This window comes from Chiloscyllium plagiosum, unplaced genomic scaffold, assembly GCF_037043375.1.
Source record: "Chiloscyllium plagiosum isolate Xiang-an unplaced genomic scaffold, Cpla_swu_hap1 HiC_scaffold_42, whole genome shotgun sequence".
Lineage (NCBI taxonomy): Eukaryota > Metazoa > Chordata > Chondrichthyes > Orectolobiformes > Hemiscylliidae > Chiloscyllium > Chiloscyllium plagiosum.
Window position 1 is genome coordinate 3,963,423 of NW_028270180.1, and position 24,214 is coordinate 3,987,636.

Below are 24,214 nucleotides of genomic sequence, written 5' to 3' on the forward strand. Positions count from 1 at the left end.
GGCATCTGACTGAGTCCTAGAGGTCTCCCTGTCCTCCGTACACACTGTCCAGACCCACAGGAGACTATTTAGGAGAGTAACCCAAAGGCAGAACAGCACGTGTAAAGGAGCAGAATATTATTCACAGAGAGGAAGCTATAGCTGAGGGACTGGGGACTCCTCATGTGTGAATCATAAAATGCTCATGCTCAAGTACAGCCGGCAATAGGGAAGCCAAATGAAAAGTTAGCCTTTACTACAAGGGAGTGGAATATAAAAGCAAGTAGTGTTTCCCTAAAACGATACAAGGCACTAGTCATGCCACAGCTGAAATACTGGGAACACCTTTGGGCCCCTTATTTCGGCAAAGATGCATTGGCATTAGAGACAGACCAGGGAAGGTTCACAAGGTTGATCCTGGGTGTTGAGGGAGTTTCTTATAAAAAGAGGTTGAGTAAATTTAGCCTGTACTCATTGGAGTTTTGAAGAATAAGAGATGACCTTATTGAAGCATTGAGGATTCTTAAGGGACTTGACAGTCAGTGTGGACAGTTTGTTTCCCTTTTCTGGGAGAGTCTAGGACTAGAGGACATCATCTCAGAGTGAGGAGATTGAAGACAGAGATGAGGAATTTCTTCTCTCAGAAGGTAATGAATTTCAGGAATTTTGACCACAGCTGTTGAGGCTGTGTTGTTAACTATATTCAAGGTTGAGGTTTTTAATCAGGAAGGGAATTAAGACTTGTGGGGAAAAGGCAGGAAAAGTCTAGTTGGGGATTATCAGATCAGCCATAATCTCATTGAATTGTGTAGCAGACTTGATGGGCTGAATGGTCTGTTTTTGTTCCTACATCTTATGCAATATAACTCAGCAAGTGTCAGCGCCTTCACATGAGGAGGTAGGAAATAGATCATCTGATTTTCTGAGCAACAGCAGTCTGCTGGGGCAGTTAACAGAACTGCTATCTTAACAGTTGTTTCCAGTGCACAGACTTTAATCAAGTCTGGCTAATCATTTGGCAGCAAAGGTGCAAAACGCAGATAGCAGTTACCAAACACCAAGTCCAAGAGTGCTCTCAAATCTTGTACCAGAGCCAATCAATTCTATTGTCAAAGCCGTGTACAGAATTGTTTCGACAAAGCCAAACACAACAAATAACATCGCAGGGACTTGGGGCTTCCTGGAAACTAATTTTATGTAAATCTATTAAATTGTAAATGAACAAGCCTGTTTGTTTGTCAAGCATGACCCTTCTGCCAACTGCGCAATGTCCCGATCTTTGCTCCTGCTCTTTAAAGGAGGTCCTGTTATTCAGGGAGCTGGGAATATTCCAAACAGCCAAGTCCAGGGAAGAGGAAAATAAGAGATTTTAGGGAATGAGTGATTTTCCAATCATAAATTTCTCTGGGAGAAGGAAAGCCCTTTAGAGGACAAAACCATGAGCGCATTTTCTTTTCAGCCCACTCTCGTCACGTATCTGCTCCAATGACAAGGCAGTATTTCCGTGAATCCCCAGAAACTCCACTCAGGGTCATAGAGGTGTACAGCACGGAAAACAGACCTTTCAGTCCAAAATGTCCATGCTGACCACACATCCTAATCTAATCTAGTCCCACCTGCCAGCACTTGGCCCATATCCCTCCAAAACCTTCCTATTCATATACCCACTCAGATGCCTTTTAAATGTTGCAATTGTACCAGCCTCCACCACTTCCTCTGGCAGCTCATTCCATACACGTACCACACTCTGCGTGAAAATGTTGCCCCTTAGGTCCCTTTTATATCTTTCCCCTCCCACCCTAAACCTATGCCCTCTAGTTCTGGACTCCCCCACCCCAGAGAAAAAAACCTTGTCTATTTATCTTATCCTTGTCCCTCTTGATTTCATAAACCTCTGAGGTTAGTCCTCAGCCTTCGACACTCCAGGGAAAACAGCCCCAGCCTATTCAACCTCTCCCTATAGCTCAAATCCTCCAACACTAGCAACGTCGTTGTAAATCTTTTCTGAACCCTTTCAAGTTTCACAACATCCTTCAACATCCTTCCAATAGGAAGGAGACCAGAATCGCATGCAGTATTCCAAAAGTGGCCTAACCAATGTCCTGTACAGCCACAACATGACCGCCCAACTCCTGTACTCAGTACTCTGACCAATAAAGGAAAGCATACCAGATGCTTCTTCACTATCCTATCTATCTGTGACTCTGCTTTCAAGGAGCTATGAACCTGCACTCCAATTTGTATAAATGACGAAACGTGGAGGACCCAGCACCGATCCTTGTGGCACTCCACTGGTCACAGGCCTCCAGTCTGAAAAACAACCCTCCACCACCACCCTCTGTCTTCTACCTTTAAACCAGTTCTGTATCCAAATGGCTAGTTCTCCCTGTATTCCATGAGATCTAACCTTGCTAATCAGTCTCCCATGGGGAACCTTGTCGAACACCTTCCTGAAGTCCATATAGATCACGCCTACCTCGCTGCTCTCATCAATCCTTTTTGTTACTTCTTCAAAAAACTCAATCAAGTTTGTGAGACATGATTTCCCACGCACAAAGCCATGTTGACTGTCCCTAATCAGTCCTTGCCTTTCCGAATACATGTACATCCTGTCCCTCAGCATTCCCTCCAACAACTTGCCCACCACCGAGGTCAGGCTCACCGGTCTATAGTTCCCTGGTTTGTCCTTACCACCCTTCTTAAATAATGGTACCACGTTTGCCAACCTCCATTCTTCCGGCACCTCACCTGTGACTATCGATGATACAAATATCTCAGCAAGGGACCCAGCAATCACTTCCCTAGCTTCCCACAGAGTTCTCAGGTACACCTGATCAGGTCCTGGGGATTTATCCACTTTTATGCATTTCAAGACATCCAGCACCTCCTCCTCTGTAATATGGACATTTGTCAAGTGTCACCATCTATTTCCCTACATTCTATACCTTCCATGTTCTTCTCCACAGTAAACACTGATACAAAATACTCGTTTAGTATCTCCCCCATCTCCTGTGGCTCCACACAAAAGCCGCCTTGCTGATCTTTGAGAGGCCCTATTCTCTCCCTAGTTACCCTTTTGTCCTTAATATATTTGTAAAAACCGTTTGGATTCTCCTTAACTGTATTTTCCAAAGCTATCTCACTTCCCCTTTTTGCCCTCCTGATTCCCTCCTTAGGTATGCTCCTACTCACTTTATACTCTGCCAAGGATTCAGTCGATCTATCCTGTCTATACCTGACATATGCTTCCTTCTTTTTCTAAACCAAACCCTCAATTTCTGTCGTCATCCAGCATCCCCTACACCTACCAGCCTTTCCTTCCACCCTAACAGGAATATATTGTCTCTGGACTCTTATTATCCCATTTTTGAAGGCTTCCCATTTTCCGCCATCCCTTTACCTGCAAACATCTGGACCAATCAGCTTTCAAAAGTTCTTACCTAATAACATCAAAATTAGCCTTCCTCCAATTTAGAACTTCAACTGTTATATCTGGTCTATCCTTTTCCATCACTATTTTAATACTAATAGAATTATGGTCACTTGCGCCAAAGCTCTCAATTTCCCTCTGACTATTAGGGAGTCTATAATACAATCCCAACAAGGAACTTATTTCTCAGTTCCAATCAAATAACTTCTCTGGATGTATTCCTGGGAATATCCTCCCTCAGCATAGCTGTATTGCTATCCCTTATCAAAAACGCTACTCCCCCTCCTCTCTTGCCTCCCTTTCTGTCCTTCTGTCCTTCTGTAGCATTTGTATCCTGGGACATTAAGCTGCCAGTCCTGCCCATCCCTGAGCCATGTCTCTGTAATTGCTATGATATCCCAGTCCCATGTTCCTAACCATGCCCTGAGTTCATCTGCCTTCCCTGTTAGGCCTCTTACATTAAAATAAATGCAGTTAATTTATCAGTCCTACCTGTTCTCTGCTTTGTTCCTGACTGTTTGACTCGCTTTTTTTGTGAACAATACCAGTCTCAGATTGATCTCTTTTCTCAGTATCTCCCTGGGACCCACCGCACCCCACTCCATCCCCCAGTATTTTAAATCCTCCCAAGCAGCTCTAGTCAAACTCCCTGCCAGTACTTTAATCCCCTTCCAATTCAGGTGCAATCCATCTTTCTTGTACAGGTCACTTCTACCCCAGAAGAGATTCCAATGATCCAAAAATGTGAATCCTTCTCCCATACACCAGCTCCTCAGCTACGCTTCCATCTGCTCTGTCCTCCTATTCCTACCCTCACTCGCCAATAGCACCAGGAGTAATCTCGATATTACTACTCTCGATGATCTCCTTTTTAAATTCCTGACTAACTCTCTGTATTCTCCCTTCAGAATCTTATCCTTTCCCCTTGCTATGTCGTTGGTACCAATGTGTACAATGACCTCCTGCTGGTCCCTCTCCTACTTCCTTCCTTTTAGTTCATTTAAACGAAGAGTTGGCAAGAGAGTGAGGGATGGGCGAGTGGGTCCAAGAAAGGGTCAAGAGGGCAGGGAGGACAGAGCTGGGGGTGGGCACTGGGATGAATAAGTGGGTTCCAGGGTAAGGACACTGTCAGACTCAGTACCTAACTCCTCCTTTTCTCTTTTCGGTTTCAGAGGAGGAGATTAACAACATGAAGACAGAACTGGAAAAATATGGGATTCAGATGCCTGCGTTCAGTAAGATCGGGGGCATTTTGGCCAATGAGCTATCAGTGGATGAAGCTGCCTGTAAGTGATGTTGAGCTTTGGATCCTGAGAGTTGGCGTCCTGTTATATTTTCAGTCTGTTGTCCTGACTGTATTTCTCAACCCCAGTTGGGACAGCAGGTCAACAAATAATAGACACACCATTGGGGGGAGAGGGAGAAGGTCAAAATTGGTTTTTGTTCCGAATGGCAAAGCTTTACCTTGCACTGGGTGAGGTGTGTTTCGATGATGGCCAAGGATGGGATTGATGTGAACTGTGACACTCTCAATGTCCAGATTCTCCCACAACAAGTGGCCCCTTCTGGGGGAAGTTGGCTGAGCCAGACCTCAAGTACCCTGCAATACCCTTGTGATGATGTCACTGAGCTGCTCCTCACTGTGTATAAATAAAACAGTGTGGGCAGAAATGAGAAAGGAGAGAGAACACATGGAGAGCTGGGTAGCAGCCTGAAGTCTCGTCACATGAATGTTAATCACATGTTCAGAGAATCTTGGGAAATAGACCCATTGTCCATCGTGGTAGTTTGTGGAAAAGTCTTTGAGTAAAGTAACAGGTTGGTGCCTGATGTATCTCTGAATAGCAGGTATTGTCCTCTTTAGTTTTAATGTGTAATAAATAGTGTCATAAAGAAGACCAAACCTGAAGACAGTTCTTGACCCTGTCTTCTCCTTAGCCTTGAACCCAAACTCATGGGTGTGAGCTGAAAACCACACGTCAAAAGTTCATTGTCTGTGGAATTGTACTGTGTGAGGTGGAGCACCTTCAACAATAACAAAAGGTCCTGAGGTGTTCCACAGATACATACGTCAAACAAATCTGACACCAAGCCATATGACAAAATGTAAGAACAGGTGATCAATACAGTCCAACTGCGAGGTTTTTAGGAGCATGTTGAAGGAAGTGGAGAGAGAGAGAGAGGAAGGTGGGGAGGTTTAAGGAGGGAATTCCAGAGCTTGGAGCCCAGGCAGCTGAAGGCACAGCCACCAATAGCGAAACAATGCAAATCAGGGATGCTCAAGAGATCAGAGCACCAATATCTCAGTGGGTTGTGGTCCTGTAGGAGGTCCCGGACATAGTGAGGGAATGTGACCAGGGAGGAATTTAAATGAAAGTTTTAAAATCGAGATAGTCAGTGAACGGAGGAAAGGATGGATTTATTGAAGACAAAACTCCGACTATGCTTTTAAAAGCTGACATTCTGCTAATTAAGGTTTTCTGCCCTTTCCCACAGTGCATGCAGCTGTCATTGCCATCAATGATGCCATTGAGAAGGGCATTCCAGCAGAGACCCTGGCAGCAATGCAGAACCCCAATGCTATGCTAGTCAACTTGGACTCAAGACAAAGTGTGCAGTATCAGAACACCCTGAGTGCTGCCAAGCACGAGAAAGTGGCAAACGCCCGGAATAAGGTGGGCATCAACAAGTAAAGGAGTAGAGGGTGTCTCTGTAAAAGGAGGCAGTGGACAGTATGTGTTTATGTGGGACTGGTGTGGGATTGTGCAGTGTGTGGGAGATTGGCTGACTTACCTTCTTCCCTATTAATCAGCATTGTGCAGTTCAGTAAGAGGAGCTGAAGCAGATGCTGGAGGATTCTCTTACACTTACCTCCGCCTCTCTTCACATTACCTGAACCTTCCTGTTTTTGTTATTCATGCTTGGAACGTGAGTGTTGCTGGCAAGAGCGGAATTCATTGCCAGTCCTCAAACACCCTGGAGAAGGTGGTGCTGAGCTGCCACTTTGAACCATTTCAGTCCAAGGCCTCAGTGTTCCCTCGGTGTCAGGCCACACCATTTCACATGCTGTTTAAGAATCAACAACATTGCTGTGGCTGTAACTGCAGGGGGATGGTAGATATCTTTCCCTGAGAGTCAGGAGTGCACCAGAACCAGGATGACTGTGTTGGAACATGAAGAATCCTGGGCCCGGCCCATGTAGAATGAATGGCTTTCTGTAGACAGGTAGCAGAGGGGGTGGGAGAAACCCGGAAAGGAACAGGGAACTGAAATGTCTCCTGTGATTCTATTTTTTTTTAAGGACGTGCCTGGGAGCCCTCAGGAAGAGAGAGATGTTTATGAAGAGCTCCTCACACAGGCTGAGATCCAGGGAAATGTAAATAAAGTCAACTGTAAGTTTGTGAAATCTCTCAACTTGTTCACAGTGTGAGGTCTTGGGTAAAGTGACAGTTGTGCTAAGTCAGTGAAGACGGTGACTCCTGGCTGCTGTATGCAGGAGACTCATAGTGGGCTGCAATGCACTCACAGCTTGGATTCTCCCATTGATGAATAACAGAGTTGGCATCTTTTGAGGAAGCGGACAGCAAAGCAGAAGCTGTCCAATTGATTTACCTCTTTTTGTTACTCCTCCCCAAACTTAATACACATCCTGCCAGCTTCGACAAAAGCTACTTGAATCTCTCTGCATGAATGTTGGTCATGGCTCAGTGGCGAGCACAATCATCCCAAATCACAAGATTCTAGGTTCAAATCCCACTCCCCACGTTTAAGCACACAAATCTAGGCTGACACTCTAGTGACCCTTTGAGGGACTCCTGCACTGTCAGAGATACCATCTTTCAGATGTGACTTCAAACTGAGACCCTTCTCAGGTGAGTGTTAAAGATCCCGCGGTCAGTATTATGAAGACAAGCAGAAGAGGTCTCCAGTAATTATTCTTCAACCCAACGTCACACCACGACCAACTCTCAGGTCATAATTGCACTGTTGTGTGTGGGAGCTGGCGTTTCCTACATTACTAAGCTATACATTATTAGCTGTAAAGTACATCAAGGTTAAAAGTGAAATGTGCTTTATAAATGTCAGTCTTCTGTTTCCAGCATCAACTTTAACCTTGAAGCCAGCCACCCAGTCTGTTGCTGGACACATTTTCCTGGAAGGGACGCCCAGCCATCAGTGTCTGATCAGGTTTCCCTGGGTGTTAATATAAACACACTGCCTCTCGGGTTTGTTGTGCCATCCACACACAACTGAGTTCTCATGAAGACTCATTGATTTCAAAACGCTTTCTTCCCACGGATGCTGCCAGACCTGCTGTGTTTCTCCAGCAATTGCTATTTTTCTTTCATGTTTTAATATTACTTGGAAGTTTATAACCAGTTTATTTGCTGCCTTTATTAGGTTTTTGTCATCTTTTAGTCAGGTTTTATAACTTGCCTCATCCTCTGCTTACTATTGAGCCTTGACACACTATTATTCCACGTTCAATTGGATTAATATCTTTAATTTCCCTGGTTAACCATGGTCAGTTTGCTCCCTTCCTAGAATCCACTGGGGTGTATCTTTGTGTGAGTTATGATCTGTTTTGTTAAATGTCTGCTTTGGTCTGCAACTATCTTTTCAACTAAACTCCTTTCCCACTCCACTCCAGCCAACATAACCCTCATTCCTTTATAATTACCCTTATTTAAGCTTAGCACAATTATTACCAACCCAGGTTTCTCACTCTGAAGCTACATTCTAAATGCTAAATTAGATTAGATTAGATTCCCTTTGGACCAACCAGTCCACACCAACCTTCCAAAGAGTAACCCACCCAGACCCATTTCCCTCTGACTAATGCACCTAACACTATGGGCAATTTAGCATGGCCAATTCACCTGACCTGCACATCTTAGTGATTGTGGGAGGAAACTGGAGCACCCGGAGGAAACCCACGCAGACACGGGGAGAACGTGCAAACTCCACACAGACCGTCACCCGAGACTGGAATCGAACTTGGGACCCTGGTGCTGTGAGGCAACAGTGCTAACCACTGAGCCACCGTGCAACCCTACTGAGCCACCATCCCACCCTATAATGTTATGGTGACTATTTCATAAATCCTTTATTAAACTTGCCTCATTACATCCAAAACAGCCCGATCCCTGGTTGAACACAATGCATTGTTTTAGGTAACTGTCCCTCACACTGCATCGAGATCTGTGACTCTATTACTGTTCAACACTGGTGGTAGCAAAGATTTGTTGCTGACCAACTCCGCCTTCCTGTCACCATTCGGTGCACCATCAGGAGGCAACACAAGCCTTTGATCATTTCAAAGGGTTATAATTGTTGACAGACTCATGGTGGCTCTTCCAAGTGCATTTAATTCTAACGATGGTCGACAGCGGTCATCAGTCATCTTCCTATAAGTACCACCACATCACCTCCCACTCCTCCAGCCCCTCTCTCCCACCAGTGGTTGTTCAACATGGCCACCCTCTGGATGCCCACCTTCCCAAAGTCAATTTGAAACCCAATGGACCAGTTGAAAGAAAATTTAATAAAGGTTTTTTATTCATATCCCATGATGCTTCTCCCAGAACTGCTCACAACGGGAGCCTGAAATCCCGAGAGACTCTGGGGAAATGGGGCAATGCTGGACAGATAGAAACATCATGTTTCATTAAGAGAGTTGGGCTGTAGGATAATTGCATTTGGTTTCTCACCCTTAAGTAAGGGTAGTTCTTCCTAGTAACTGTATTGAGTTTATTTTCATTCATTTAAATCTACCAATGTTTGGTTTGGTTTGAAGAGCTATGTAGAGCTTTCCCATCCAGGGGGTAATGTGCCCTTTGGCCCATTGTCCTATTGTGATTTCAGTACAGAATGGCCTGAAGAACGTAGATGGAGCTCTGGAGCAACAAGATGGGACAGCTCTCTACAACGCCCTGAAGTCACCAGCCTTGGGCCTGCGAGATGTGGAGTTGGACAACTGTGATTGGTACCTCAAGCAGCTGTCCTCTGACAAACAGCTGAAAGCTCAGGTAACGAATATCTGGCAAAAACGACGGAGTGGGAAAGTGAGGTGTTATTACAATCTGAAATATCTCACTTGAAAAGCTAGTGAAATCATTTTTCATAGTAACTTTGAAAAAGGAATTAGATGTTAACTTGAAGGAGAAAAATTTTCAGGACGTTGAGGTAAGAACAGGAGGAGTCAGACCCTTCACAGGCCAGGAATGATGAAATATCACTCGGTATAATAACACTCAGGGTGGCCAAGAGGGCGATGCACTGTTACTGGGATTGCTACAGTGTTTAGAGAGACAGGACATTGGGATTGATACTGCTTTCAAATATATCAAAGAGCTCCCAATAAGTTGCTCCATGTTGCTAATCTCTATTCTCCCTTAAATCCCCATCACATTCTGCTGAACAGGAGCAGGGCTCAAAGGACCCTCTGACCAAGGAGGAGTTACAGGTCGGAGTTGACCAAGCCAATCAAGACAGTCGTCGGTTCAGGAAAAGTGAGTAGTCACCACGTCTTTGTTCTCTGATTAAGTTTGGAGCCTGGGTGTGGGTTCAGTCAAAGAGAAAATAAACTAGAGGAAAGCATTTATAGTTCAGTCACGCTCTTTAATCCTGGACCTTATCAGCGACTTATGTTTTTAATGACAGGACCAGCATTCCCTGCCTGTCCCTAATTGCCCTTTCGAAGGTGATGGTGAGCTGCCGTAGTCCATCACATTGATGTACACCCTTAGTATTATTAACAGGGAATCACCCACATGAAAGAAATATATATTTAAAAATTACAGATATTTCTCAACAAATCTAAAAGCGTTTCAGTGCAATAGTCATTTTATGATCAGTGAGCTCCTCAAAACAATGTTTAATTATTTGATGTCTGAGGGAAGTAGGTCGAGCAGAACACAAGGAGAGTTTACTGCCTTTCTTCAAACTGTTTTATAAAATCAAAATCAAGTAGATGAGCGTCAGTTGACCATCTGATCCAACATACGAGCAGTGTCAATTTCCTCTGCAAGTGTTTGGAGGACAATGCAGAGGTAGCTTTACTCTGTCTTTAACTGCATGCTGTCCCTGTCCTGGGACTGTTTGATGGAGATAGGCTGTGCCTGAAATTGGAATTTCTTCCATTTACAACAGCAACTTTGACATTAATTTTGGGATATTGTAGACTCTGAAATGACCATAATTTAGGATCCATTAACCCATAAGGTATGGAAGCAGAATGAGTACCTTCTGCCCATAGAGTGTGCTCCCCATTTGGTGTGTTTCTCAGCCCCATTCCCCTGCCTTCTCCCAGTAACCCTTGATCCAATTACTAATTCAGAACGGAATTTAATTGAATCTCTTGTTTCAGTGCTGGAGGCTGTATCTCGAATCAATGCAGCGATCCGTAAAGGAGTAGCTGAGGATACGGTGACAGAGCTGATGAATCGCGATGCCCAGTTACCAGAGGTGTACCCATTTGCAGCTGAGCTGTACCAGCAGGAGCTGTCCACCCTGCAACAGCAGAGCCACCAGGTTGGTCATTGTGAGCTATCAAGGCCAGAGCTCCATAGCCAGGGTCTGATTCAAGACAGTTTTTTGAATCATAGAAACCCTACACTGTGGAAGCAGGCCATTCAGCCCATTGAATCCACACTAACCTTCTGAACAGATCCACCCAGACCCACCCCCCTACCCTATCCCTGTAACCCTGCATTCCCCACAGCCAATCTACCTAGCCTGCACATCCCTGGACACTATGGGCAATTTAGCATGGCCAATCCACCCTATCCTTTACATCTTTAGACGTGGGAGGAAACTGGAGCACCCAGAGGAAACCCAAACCCTCAAGGCTGGGTTGCTAAAACATCCATGTCTTCCCTGTCCTTGATAAATACGTTTTGTTTATTCCCTGCACTAATATTGAAAGCAGCATAAATATCAGAAGCATCATTCCTGGAATTTTAAACTCCAAGTGTCAATATCTTCTGAGACGTCCTCACATTTTTTTCTAATGGTATTAAACATTTTCAGCATCACTGGCCAGGTATTTATTGTCCGTCCCCCATTGCCCAGAGTCAACCACATTGGAGTGAGCCAGGTGTGTAGGTCAGACCAGGTGAAGAGGCAGATTCTTTATGTTTTTTCTCAACATTCGACTGTGGTTACGTGATCGCCGTTACACTAAGTTTTGATTTCATATTTCAGTGACTTCATGTTTCATCACCTGCCCAGGTTGGATTCGAACACATGTCCCCAGAACATTAGCCTGAGCCTCTGGGCCACTAGTCCAGTGGCATTACCACTGCCTCCCACCTCCATATTGCTCTCCCTTTTACCACATTGTCATTTAATTATCTGCTTTTACAAACAAAATTAGCTTTGTTCAAAATCCCCTCCAGGTCAAGGAATGTTTCCTCTGAACCTCATCACAGGGATTAAATAGGTGGGTAGTGTCAGTGATAGGGGACAGTCCACATGGGGCTGTGTTAGGTTTTGCAAAGTTGATGGGCAGAATATTTCATGGGTACTTTATTTAATTGGTTAGTCATTATTGCTTGCTGCAAGTGTTACTTACATTTTCATTGCATGTAAATAACCAACATTAAATGTTTACATGTATCTGGGAACAGGGCAACTTAACACATGCTGAGCTGGCTGTTGCTGTGGAGATGCTGTCTTCTGTGGCACTGATCAATCGTGCTCTGGAGGCTGGGGATGTGAACGGGGTGTGGAGACAGATCCAGAACCCAGTGACAGGACTCACCAACGTGGACGATGGCAACGCTCAGAGGTAAGAGCACAGCCTAGAGACCCAGGCTTTAGGAAGCCAGTGAGGGAGAGACGGGCCAAATAGAGTCATCGGAATTGTGGGTTAAACCTCCTGTTAACGACAACAACAAGTTGGAATTATGTGGTACCCTTAACATTGTGACCATTCCAAAATGTTTCACAGAGCGTTATTGAAATAACTGCACAGAGGCCAGTATCCCCTCACCAAGTCACTCCTTATTTACATGTGTACGGTACATGGGCGCTTGACCTGACAGCTCGGAGTCAGTCCTTAGACTCAGGAGCCCTTTTGACACTCCTATTTTTTTTTTTTCCATTTCTTTTTAAACAAGGGAGCTCAATCCTAATATTTGAGCTGAACTATTAAGAAGCAAGTGAAAGAACACTTTTTCACATAAAGGATAATGGAAATCCGAAAACGTCTTCCTCAAATGATTAAGTCTGCTTGGCTGACAGAGATATACATAATTTTTTATTAGGTGAGGTTATTGATCAACAGCAGGTAAATGGAATTGAGGTACAGATTAGACATGAGTTGCTACTTTGCACTGTGCACTCATAATTTTTAACACTTTTTATCAAATTATTTCTTAATGGCTAAGAAATACAAATAAATTTGATTCTGTCTTTGTACTCTGTGTCCAGGGGAAGCTGCACTGTGAAATAACTCCACAGAGGCTGGTATCCCATCAGCAAGTCACCCTTTATTTCCACATGGAGAGTCCTTGATACTGATCCAGCTCCCTCAGAGGCAGCTGTCAGTGAGCAGGGCCCCTGAGACTCTTGTTTATTTTTTTTCTTTTTATTTTATTTATGTTGTGTGTGTGCAGGTGACACTGCTATTTATATCTGTCAGCCAGGGCTCCCTGATTGGCCCACATTAATAACCCCAATAAAGAATCTCAGTCAATGGGATCCACTCACTGGGTTTTGATCACTACAATTAACATCGAACATTTGACTCTATCATGACCACACACAGAGAGCGGGATGGAGCTGGAGAGGTTTTGGGAAGGACAGCTCTTGGAACGGAATGCCCATCCGATGGGCGAGGGATGAAAATCAATGATCCTCGATGAAATCAACAATACAATCAGAGAAGCCCAGAGATCTCAGAGGATGGCAGAACTGGAGGAGGGGTTTACAGGGACAGAGAGAGAGGGATATGGCTTTGGAGGGATTTGAAACACAAGCAGCTGCCTGCCTGAGAGCCAGAGGGTGAGCGGAACTTGGTGAGAGTTGGGATGTTGCCAGCAGCAGAGTTTTGAGTGTCATTGCAGTACGATCACATACGTACGATCAACCTCTACCTCACCATCTTGTTCGTAGTGATTGTAATGAGGTCAGCCAGCTGGACCTCATAGAATATGAGTTCCCGGATTGGATCTGTTAATCTTGTCCAACCAGGGAGCCCTGGCTGAGAGGTTCTGTTCACTCTGAGAGCTGAATCAGTGTCGAGGGCTATCTGGACGAGTTGGACCGAAGGGTCTGTTTCCATGCTGTATATCTCTAAAACTCTCTCCATGTAAATAAAGGGGGACTTGGTGACAGGGTATCAACCTCTGTGCCGTAATTTCATGTTCTTTCATCATTGTTACTTTAGATTTGGCTGTTTGTTGGTATTGGAATAAGGGGAGTCCATTCAAGCCTGTTTTGCCATTCAGTTCAATAACAGCTGATCTGTATTTTAGCTTGGTCTGACTGCCTTGATACTGCAACCTTTACCAAAATCTTCTGACTCACAGTTTTGTCATTTCAATTTATCCCCAACTCAACAACACAGAGACAGAGAGAGTTCCACATTTCCACTTCCTGTTTCTCAACATTGCCCCTTAATGAACTGGCTCTTGTTTTAAGGTTTTACAATTCATTCGACTCAGTGAGATCCTTTTGAGATGTCTGAAACACACTGATTGAGATCACCCCTCAGCTTTGATCTTCACGGTGCCCTTTGTGTGTGACAGGTATGTGGATGAGCTGATGAGAATGAAGGCCAAAGCGCGAGCAGAGAGCAATGAGTTTCTCACCTGGAACGATATCCAGGGATCGGTTGACCAGGTGAACATAGTAGTCCAAGAGGAACATGATCGTAAGTAGACAATGGGAACAGGAAGCCAAGCTACTCCTGTACGCTTTCCCTCTCCTCATGCCTGGGTCTATTGTTGACTAATTGATGAGATTCACAGAAACCCTACACTGTGGGAACAGGCCCTTCACCCCACCAAATCCACACCGACCCTGAGAAGAGTAACCCACCTAGTCCCATTCCCTTACCCTATATTTACCCCTGGCTAATGCACCTTACCTACACATCCCTGAACTCTATGAGCAATTTAGCATGGCCAATTCACCTAACCTGCAAACCTTAGGATTGTGGGTGGAAACCAGAACACTGGAGGAAACCCAGAATGTGCAAACTCCACACAGTCAGTCGCCTGAGGCTGGAATCGAACAGAGGTCCCTGGTGCTGTGAGGCAGCAGTGCTAACCACTGAGCTACCCTGTTGATCCTGTGATTAGCCAATTATACCATGTGAATGTAGAATGGCAGGAGGAGAGTCTATGCATTGTAACCTTTAGCCCTGTCTTAATTGTCAGTGTTTTCAAATGTCCATTCTTCCGATCTTAAATTGTCCTGTGAGAATCAACCATAAAACAAGTAAGAGGGATGACAAATGGAATATTGGCCAGAATAACAAAGAGAGAAGGCTTGTGAAAGTAGGGGACACCTGTTACAATAGTAGTGGATATTGGGGACACTGCAGCTAAATTTCATATCATCTCCTCACTTAAGGAGGGGATTAAGGGGACTCTCTTGTGGTGCAGTGATAGTATCCCTACCTCTAGACCAGGAGGCCTAGTTCAAGTCCCACCTGCTCCACTGCTAAATAACAACCTCTGTGAATGAGATTGATGAGAATAATAGATTAAATAACATGTTTTGTTAAAAATTATGAAGTAAATGTAAGACTGTCTTGTGGTGCAGTGCGAGCATCCCTATCCTTGGACTGAGAGCCCTGGGTTCAAATCCCACTTGCTCTAGAGGTGTGTACTAACATCACTGAACAAGCTGATGAGAAAAACAGGTGAAGGGGGTGGACTCTATTGGATGTAGTTCAGAGAATGGGTCACCAGGCTGATATCTGGGATGAAGGAGTTGGCTTGTGAGGAAGGGTTGAGTAAGTTGGTTCTGTACTTGCTGGAATTTCAGAGAGTAAAAGCTGATCTTACTTAAAAATAAGAGTCTGAGGTGACTTGACGGGTAGATGCCCCCTATCAGAGGGAACTCTAGAAATCAGGGCAGATTTTAAAAATAAGGCATTCTGCATTAGGGATGGAGATGAGGAGGAACTTCATCTCCCGAAGGTTTGATGATGGCTGGGTGGTCAGTGAGTGGTGACGAATTTACTCAAAGCTGGGTTGGACAGGTCTTTGACTGACAATGCGTTGAAGTTTCCAAGAGCAGTCATTAAGATGGCCCATTCAGAAGCCAAGATCTGATTGATAGGGAAGCAGGCTTGATTGGTCGAATGGCCTACTGCTCCAATTTCCAAAGAGAGATATCACAAGGGAACCTAATCACCCTCTTGCCTAATACTCTGGCTGATTGCTGCCTGCATTCCACACACACCGCACCGCCCCCAACCTTGGCACTGAGAACAACTGGCTGTGCAGAGATCCCATTCTTGGAGGAAGGAAAAGAGGCTACAGCTCTGTCATGGGTGATTTGATCCTCAGGACTGCTTGTTCAGTTTGTCACCATCTGTGTGTCTGTATGCACACGCATCTGTATGTGTACCTGTATGTTCCCAGCCTGAGTTTAAGGCTGCTTCTGATCTGCTGTTGTATTTCCCAGGAATTAAGGCGATTGGCCTGATTAATGAGGCTGTGGATGAAGGGGATCCTCAGAAGACTCTGAATGCACTGCTCCTGCCGAGTGCCAAGCTGGCTGATGTCTTACCCCCTGTGGCTGAGCATTACCAAGAGACCCTCATTCGGGCCAAGAGAGAGAAGGCTCAGGTATGAAATTCAGGAATAATTCACACACAGACAGAATCCAACAGCAACCCACCGCAGGGAGTCCTCTCGTATTCCTTGGCCAATCCCTCACATGCCTGATCTCTGACCACCTCAGGAATGACCTGAAGTAGTCCCACTGCACTGATCAGACCCCACACCATCTCTCACTGATCGGTTTGTGTTCACTCGGTTCAAGGCTCAATCACTGATAACTTTGCAGCAACTTTCCTGTGACTCCACACTGATGTGTCTGGAGCTCGTTTAAGACAGGAGCTAATTCCAGAGAATTCCAGCCCAATGGTGGGATACGGCAACTCCCCAGAGTATGGGCTATCTGAAGGTTGCTGCTCGCGTTGATCTAGGTTCATTCGCGGCTCTGTGCTGTATTAGTCTGGTTCAGTTTGGATGAGTTGCAGCAGCAGCACCTGAATATAGAGCCACAGAGTGCTCACATGGTCATCAAGGCAGAATAAGACTGGACACTCCTGTCATTTCTTCCCTCCATGGCTATTAATAGAATTGTCTGTGTGTCTCTCATCCTTGTCACTGTGTTCTTCTCTCTATCTATCTATCTCTCTCTTTCTCTCTACCTCATCATTATGTTTTCCTTTCTCACCCTTGTCATTGTTCTTTCTCTCCTTCATCACTGTGTTCCTTTTTCTCTCTCTCTTTCTCTCTCATCACTGTGCTCTCCTCTCTCTCGTTTCCTCATCACTGTGCTCCCCTCATTATTTCTTTCTCTTGCTCTCTATCTCTCTCCTTTGTCACCGTGCTGCCTTCCCTCTCACTCTTCCTCCCTTGTTGCCGTGCTGTTGCCCAACTTCCCCTCCCTCCTGGTTTTATCCATTTGTAATTCCAGTACCAGTTAATATGAATTGTACCAATTCTCAGCAGCTTTAATACATCACAAATCAATAACAAATTCATTTCAAGTTGTAAAATAAAAATCAGGCGCTTTTCCACAAAGCTTGAAATTTCCTGGAAAGTATAAAGTTTAGTGATATTTCCAAATCCTGTTTGTTAGTGGAGGCAATGTAATTTGATTATAGAGTCAGAATGGTTACAGCACATTAAGGCCACTCTGGCTCTCTGAGATAGTAATGCAGCAAGTCCCACTGCCCTGCCTTTCCCCTGTCCTGGACAAATGTAAACAAGGAAATGTGCCTGGAAGCTGCAAAGAAATGCAAGGTGTGCTTATAACATCAAAGAGTTAACGTGAATACTGTTGTTGTTTTGAGCATGCTGAGCACTCTCAATCTGGACAAATCTGCATCATGATTGGCAGAGATTCATATAACCTTGGGGCCTGTCCAGGGCAGTTCCCTGCAGAGCTGCCTTTTTGAGCAGTGGCTTTTGGCTGGTTCACTGGTTCTGGTAAAGGTTGGGAATTAAATCCCTGATATCCAGCTTGTGAGCTTAAAATAAAACTTTCAAATCTCCATTTATGGACCTTTCTCCTGCAGCAGTAGCAACAGGTTCCGCAATCTCTCACAGGAGGTGAAGTTGCAAAATTAATTCAAGCATTGGGATACTTCCACTTTGATTTTAACCTGAATTATTTCTGCATTGCGGTAGCCTCCATAACACTCTGTGTCAGCTGAGCTCAGTGAGGGACTCGGCCATCCTCTGAATCTGAGGGTCTCCTCTTCATCCCCATCACAGAGTTTGAGCTGTTTGCCCAGTCTCTCACTCCAGTGCTGGGGGAGTGTTTACCCAGTCTCTGACTCTGGTGCTGGGGGGAGTGTTTACCCAGTCTCTGACTCTGGTGCTGGGGGGAGTATTTACCCAGTCTCTGACTCTGGTGCTGGGGGAGTGTTTACCCAGTCTCTCACTCCAGTGCTGGGGGAGTGTTTACCCAGTCTCTGACTCTGGTGCTGGGGGGAGTGTTTACCCAGTCTCTGACTCTGGTGCTGGGGAAGTGTTTACCCAGTCTCTGACTCTGGTGCTGGGGGGAGTGTTTACCCAGTCTCTGACTCTGGTGCTGGGGGAGTGTTTACCCAGTCTCTGACTCTGGTGCTGGGGGAGTGTTTACCCAGTCTCTGACTCTGGTGCTGGGGGAGTGTTTACCCAGTCTCTGACTCTGGTGCGGGGGGGGAGTGTTTACCCAGTCTCTCACTCCAGTGCTGGGGGAGTGTTTACCCAGTCTCTCACTCCGGTGTTGGGGGGATTGTTTACCCAGTCTCTGACTCTGGTGCTGGGGGAGTGTTTACCCAGTCTCTGACTCTGGTGCGGGGGGGGAGTGTTTACCCAGTCTCTCACTCCAGTGCTGGGGGAGTGTTTACCCAGTCTCTGACTCTGGTGCTGGGGGAGTGTTTACCCAGTCTCTGACTCTGGTGCTGGGGGAGTGTTTACCCAGTCTCTGACTCTGGTGCTGGGGGAGTGTTTACCCAGTCTCTCACTCCAGTGCTGGGGGAGTGTTTACCCAGTCTCTGACTCTGGTGCTGGGGGAGTGTTTACCCAGTCTCTGACTCTGGTGCTGGGGGGAGTGTTTACCCAGTCTCTGACTCTGGTGCTGGGGGGAGTGTTTACCCAGTCTCTCACTCCAGTGCTGCGGGGAGTGTTTACCCAGTCTCTGACTCTGGTGCTGGGGGGAGTGTTTACCCAGTCTCTCACTCCGGTGTTGGGGGGAGTGTTTACCCAGTCTCTCACTCCAGGTCTGGGGGAGTGTTTACCCAGTCTCTCACTCCGGTGTTGGGGGGAGTGTTTACCCAGTCTCTCACTCTGGTGCTGGGGGGAGTGTTTACCCAGTCTCTCACTCCGGTGTTGGGGGGAGTGTTTACCCAGTCTCTCACTCTGGTGCTGGGGGGAGTGTTTACCCAGTCTCTCATTCCGGTGCTGGGGGGAGTGTTTACCCAGTCTCTCACTCCGGTGTTGGGGGGATTGTTTACCCAGTCTCTGACTCTGGTGCGGGGGGGAGTGTTTACCCAGTCTCTGACTCTGGTGCGGGGGGGAGTGTTTACCCAGTCTCTCACTCTGGTGCGGGGGGGAGTGTTTACCCAGTCTCTCACTCTGGTGCTGGGGAGTATTTACCCAGTCTCTGACTCTGGTGCTGGGGGAGTGTTTACCCAGTCTCTGACTCTGGTGCTGGGGGAGTGTTTACCCAGTCTCTGACTCTGGTGCGGGGGGGGAGTGTTTACCCAGTCTCTCACTCCAGTGCTGGGGGAGTGTTTACCCAGTCTCTGACTCTGGTGCTGGGGGAGTGTTTACCCAGTCTCTGACTCTGGTGCTGGGGGAGTGTTTACCCAGTCTCTGACTCTGGTGCTGGGGGAGTGTTTACCCAGTCTCTCACTCCAGTGCTGGGGGAGTGTTTACCCAGTCTCTGACTCTGGTGCTGGGGGAGTGTTTACCCAGTCTCTGACTCTGGTGCTGGGGGGAGTGTTTACCCAGTCTCTCACTCCAGTGCTGCGGGGAGTGTTTACCCAGTCTCTGACTCTGGTGCTGGGGGGAGTGTTTACCCAGTCTCTCACTCCAGTGCTGCGGGGAGTGTTTACCCAGTCTCTGACTCTGGTGCTGGGGGAGTGTTTACTCAGTCTCTGACTCTGGTGCTGGGGGGAGTGTTTACCCAGTCTCTCACTCCAGGTCTGGGGGAGTGTTTACCCAGTCTCTCACTCCGGTGTTGGGGGGAGTGTTTACCCAGTCTCTCACTCTGGTGCTGGGGGGAGTGTTTACCCAGTCTCTCACTCCGGTGCTGGGGGGAGTGTTTACCCAGTCTCTCACTCCAGGTCTGGGGGAGTGTTTACCCAGTCTTTCACTCTGGTGCTGCGGGGAGTGTTTACCCAGTCTCTGACTCTGGTGCGGGGGGGAGTGTTTACCCAGTCTCTGACTCTGGTGCGGGGGGGAGTGTTTACCCAGTCTCTGACTCTGGTGCGGGGGGGAGTGTTTACCCAGTCTCTGACTCTGGTGCGGGGGGGGGAGTGTTTACCCAGTCTCTGACTCTGGTGCTGGGGGAGTGTTTACCCAGTCTCTCACTCCGGTGTTGGGGGGAGTGTTTACCCAGTCTCTGACTCTGGTGCGGGGGGGGAGTGTTTACCCAGTCTCTGACTCTGGTGCTGGGGGAGTGTTTACCCAGTCTCTGACTCTGGTGTTGGGGGAGAGTGTACCCAGTCTCTGACTCTGGTGCTGGGGGAGTGTTTACCCAGTCTCTGACTCTGGTGCTGGGGGAGTGTTTACCCAGTCTCTGACTCTGGTGCTGGGGGGAGTGTTCACCCAGTCTCTGACTCTGGTGCTGGGGGAGTGTTTACCCAGTCTCTCACTCTGGTGCTGGGGGAGTGTTTACCCAGTCTCTGACTCTGGTGCTGGGGGAGTGTTTACCCAGTCTCTCACTCCGGTGTTGGGGGAGTGTTTACCCAGTCTCTCACTCCGGTGCTGGGGGGAGTGTTTACCCAGTCTCTGACTCTGGTGCTGGGGGAGTGTTTACCCAGTCTCTGACTCTGGTGCTGGGGGAGTGTTTACCCAGTCTCTGACTCTGGTGCTGGGGAGTGTTTACCCAGTCTCTGACTCCGGTGCTGCGGGGAGTGTTTACCTAGTCTCTCACTCCAGTGCTGGGGGAGTGTTTACCCAGTCTCTCACTCCAGTGCTGGGGGAGTGTTTACCCAGTCTCTCACTCTGGTGCGGGGGGGAGTGTTTATCTCGTCTCTCACCCAGTGCAGGGTGCAGGGGGGTTGGAGTGTTGGTTCAGGCAAATGCAACTAGATTATTTTCGGATATCTGGTCAGCATGGATTAGATGGACCAAAGTATCTGTTTCCGTGCTGTACAACTCTATGACTGTTTAAAGATCCTACAAAGCTCCAGCTAAAAAAGAAAGGGGGTGTTCTGGTGCCTAGCTGAAATCCAACCTTGGCCAATAGCTAAATCAGTTTTGGTGGTGACTGAAATCACTAACCGTTGGACCTTGCTGTGCACATTATGGTTGTAGCACCTGGCTATTGTGTTCTGGAAGGGTAGCAGGGAGTTGCAAGCCACAGCTGTTCTCTGGAGATGTGACACTCCAGACATTCCCCATCTGCCCTTGACCACTGTCTGACTGCATAGGATTCACCAGGGAATAAGGAAGGAATGGAATCTTTGGGGGTATTTTGGGAACACACTATCATCAGTGAAGATGTGAACATAAGAGGTACAGTTAGTAAGTTTGCAGATGAGGTGTAGTGGACAGCGAAGACAGTTACCTCAGATTACAACAGAAGTGGCAGATGGAGTTTAATTTAAATAAATACGAGGGCTGCATTTTGGGAAAACAAATCTTAGCAGGACTTATACACTTAATGGTAAGGTTTTAGGGAGTGTTGCTGAACAAAGAGACCTTGGAGTGCAGGTTCATAGTTCCTTGCAAGTGGAGTCGCAGGTAGATAGGATAGTGAAGAAGGCGTTTGGTATGCTTTCCTTTCTTGGTCAGATTATTGAGTACAGGAGTTGGGAGGTCATGATGCAGCTGTACAGGACATTGGTTAGGCCACTGTTGGAATATTGCGTGCAATTCTGGTCTCCTTCCTATCGGAAAGATGTTGTGAAACTTGAAAGGGTTCAGAAAAGATTTACAAGGATGTTGCAAGGTTGGAGATTTGAACTATAGGGTTGAAAAGGCTAGGGCTGTTTTCCCTGGACCATTGGAAGCTGAGGGGTGACCTTATAGAGGTTTATAAAATCATGAGGCGCATGGATAGGGTAAATACACAAAGTCTTTTCACTGGGATGGGGGGAATCCGGAACTAGAGGGCATAGGTTTAGGGTGAGAGAGAAAAGATGTAAAAGAGACCTAAGGGACGTTTTCATGCAGAGGGTGATGCGTGTATGGAATGAACAGCCAGAGGAAGTGGTGGTGGCTGGTACAATTGCAACATTTAAGAGGCATTTTGATGGGTATATGAATAGGAAGGGTTTGGAGGGATATGGGCCGGGTGCTGGCAGGTGGGACTAGATTGGGTTGGGATATCTGGTTGGCATGGACGGGTTGGACCGAAGGGTCTGTTTCTGTGCTGTACATCTCTATGACTCTATGACTGTAAGAGGGAGGAGTGAATACTGGAAGGGAGCACCCGGGCCATGTATCCAGTGAGTGTGTCCCACTACCCTCGCTGTGTGACCCCCTGCAACAACTGAGGGTCTCTAATCCCCACGGCAATACATCACCATTCTGATCTGAACAAAAGAGATTCACTCAGCTGATACCTGGGATGAAGGATTGACTTGTATAGAGCAACTAATCAGGTTAGGCCTTTAATCATTGGAGTTGAGAAGAATGAGGGACAATCCTATTGAAACATAGAAGATTCTGAGGGTATTTGACAGGGTTGATGTTGAGAAGACATTTCCACGAGTGGGAAATCTCAAAAGAGGGACATAATTACAGAATACTGAACTCCCATTTAAAACTGATGTGAAGGAATTTCATCTCCCAGAGGGTCATGGATGTCGGAAATGATCCACTGCAGAGAGTTGTGGTGGCTGGATCACTGAGGGTATTTAAAGAGGAGGTAGAGAGATTGTTGAAATAGCAGAGAGTTGAGGGCTGTCAGGAGCTGGCACAGAAGAGTTGAAGCCTGGGCCAGATCAGCCCCAAAGTTGAATGATGGGGCAAGTTTAAGGGGCTGAATGGACTACTCCTGCTCCTGTTATTTTCTTATATACTGTACTCCTTTCAGGATTTGAGAATGTTAAATGAGCAAGATGTGACTAAGTAGTTGTTGCTGTCTCGACACTGACTTGACCCACATGACCTCCCAGTGCCTCCATTGCTTTCCTTTAGTCTCTTATTTGAGAAAAAAAAGTGACAGAAGATTGTCAGGCAAACATTGACAAGACTCGCGCTTTGAGTCACTGTGCTGCCTTTGGTTGCTTTGACCACTTCTTGTAGGCCCAAGCTATGCCCTTGGTTTCCTGTTACTCTTTCCCACCACAGGAAGTGGGCAGACACCATGCTCTGCTTTTTGGAGGGGAGTGCAGAGGAACAATCCAGTTGTATGGATTGCAGTGTTTAGCTAAACATAATTTGTTTTCTGTATGACCATGTTCTGTGCTTCTGTCAGGTGTAGTTGTTTTTTTGCCAATTTAGGCCCAAAGCCTGGGACCAGGGGTGAGCATTTGGGGCCTAGTCACCTATTGCCCCTGTGGATGAGCCATGACTCCCATTTCCCCCCCCCTCCCCATTCACACTGACACCCCCCCCAGCACCTTCTGACCCTCCCTGTTACTCCCCAGGGTCTCTCCTCTGCTCACTGGGAGCCTCCTAATGTTGTATGTAGATTCTGAAGAAGAGGAACTTGCATTTCCTCACAGCCTTTTGTGGCCTTACAACATTCTTAAAGCCTGTGTGGGTCTGCTGTGCAATCGCTGTTGTAAAACAGGAAAGGCAGCACTGCCTGAGTGTGCCACTGTTTCCCACTGCATCAAGTTCACCCTGTTTTAATACAGCTGCCCCCTCCCCCACTGTTCGAACCAAGGTTCGATCGAGGGCCAAGTTAACTGATTGTAACCAGACCCTCATTCCAAAGCCATGCCTGACCCATTTCCATGCACATTCTGGAGACCCGGGTTCAAATCTTGCCACAGCAGATGGAATTTGAACTCAATAAAAATCTGGAATTAGCAGTCAAATGATGACCATGAATTCATTGTCAATTGTTGGGAAAACCCATCTGGTTCACTAATGTCCTTTAGGGAAGGAATCTGACATCTTTACCCGGTTTGGCTGAAATGTGCCTCCAGTCCCACAGCAATGTGATTGACTCTTAACTGTCCTCTGGGTAATTAGGGATGGGCAATAAATACTGGTCTAGGCCAGCGACACTCTCATCCCGTGAATGATTTTTTTAAAAAAGTGACCGCAGGCAGCGGGTACAGATAGACCTGGCCTCGGTGGTGATGGTTTCTATGGTCAAATATTCTGGGCCCACGTTCAGGAACTCTGTTGATGCATGATGATCAGACACCGAAATGTTGTAGCAGATGGAGGTGTGTCACCTGAAGCTTTCCACCTTGCACTCATCAGGACAAAT

At 46.6% G+C, this 24,214-nt stretch overlaps 1 protein-coding gene and 1 long non-coding RNA gene across 2 annotated transcripts in view; one reads left to right on the forward strand and one right to left on the reverse strand.

The window, feature by feature from the left end:
- iqgap1 (IQ motif containing GTPase activating protein 1) overlaps positions 1 to 24,214 on the forward strand; it is a 115,132-nt gene that overhangs the window by 46,302 nt on the left and 44,616 nt on the right. Inside the window, exons 7-15 of the mRNA XM_043680495.2 lie at positions 4,582 to 4,695; positions 5,906 to 6,084; positions 6,711 to 6,801; positions 9,275 to 9,438; positions 9,834 to 9,921; positions 10,779 to 10,942; positions 12,040 to 12,200; positions 14,164 to 14,288; positions 16,055 to 16,218. Coding sequence (XP_043536430.2) covers positions 4,582 to 4,695; positions 5,906 to 6,084; positions 6,711 to 6,801; positions 9,275 to 9,438; positions 9,834 to 9,921; positions 10,779 to 10,942; positions 12,040 to 12,200; positions 14,164 to 14,288; positions 16,055 to 16,218 — 1,250 coding nt within the window. The remainder of the gene's footprint in view (positions 1 to 4,581; positions 4,696 to 5,905; positions 6,085 to 6,710; positions 6,802 to 9,274; positions 9,439 to 9,833; positions 9,922 to 10,778; positions 10,943 to 12,039; positions 12,201 to 14,163; positions 14,289 to 16,054; positions 16,219 to 24,214) is intronic.
- LOC122542583 (uncharacterized) overlaps positions 1 to 24,214 on the reverse strand; it is a 32,086-nt gene that overhangs the window by 6,666 nt on the left and 1,206 nt on the right. The gene's annotated exons all lie outside the window — the stretch shown is intronic.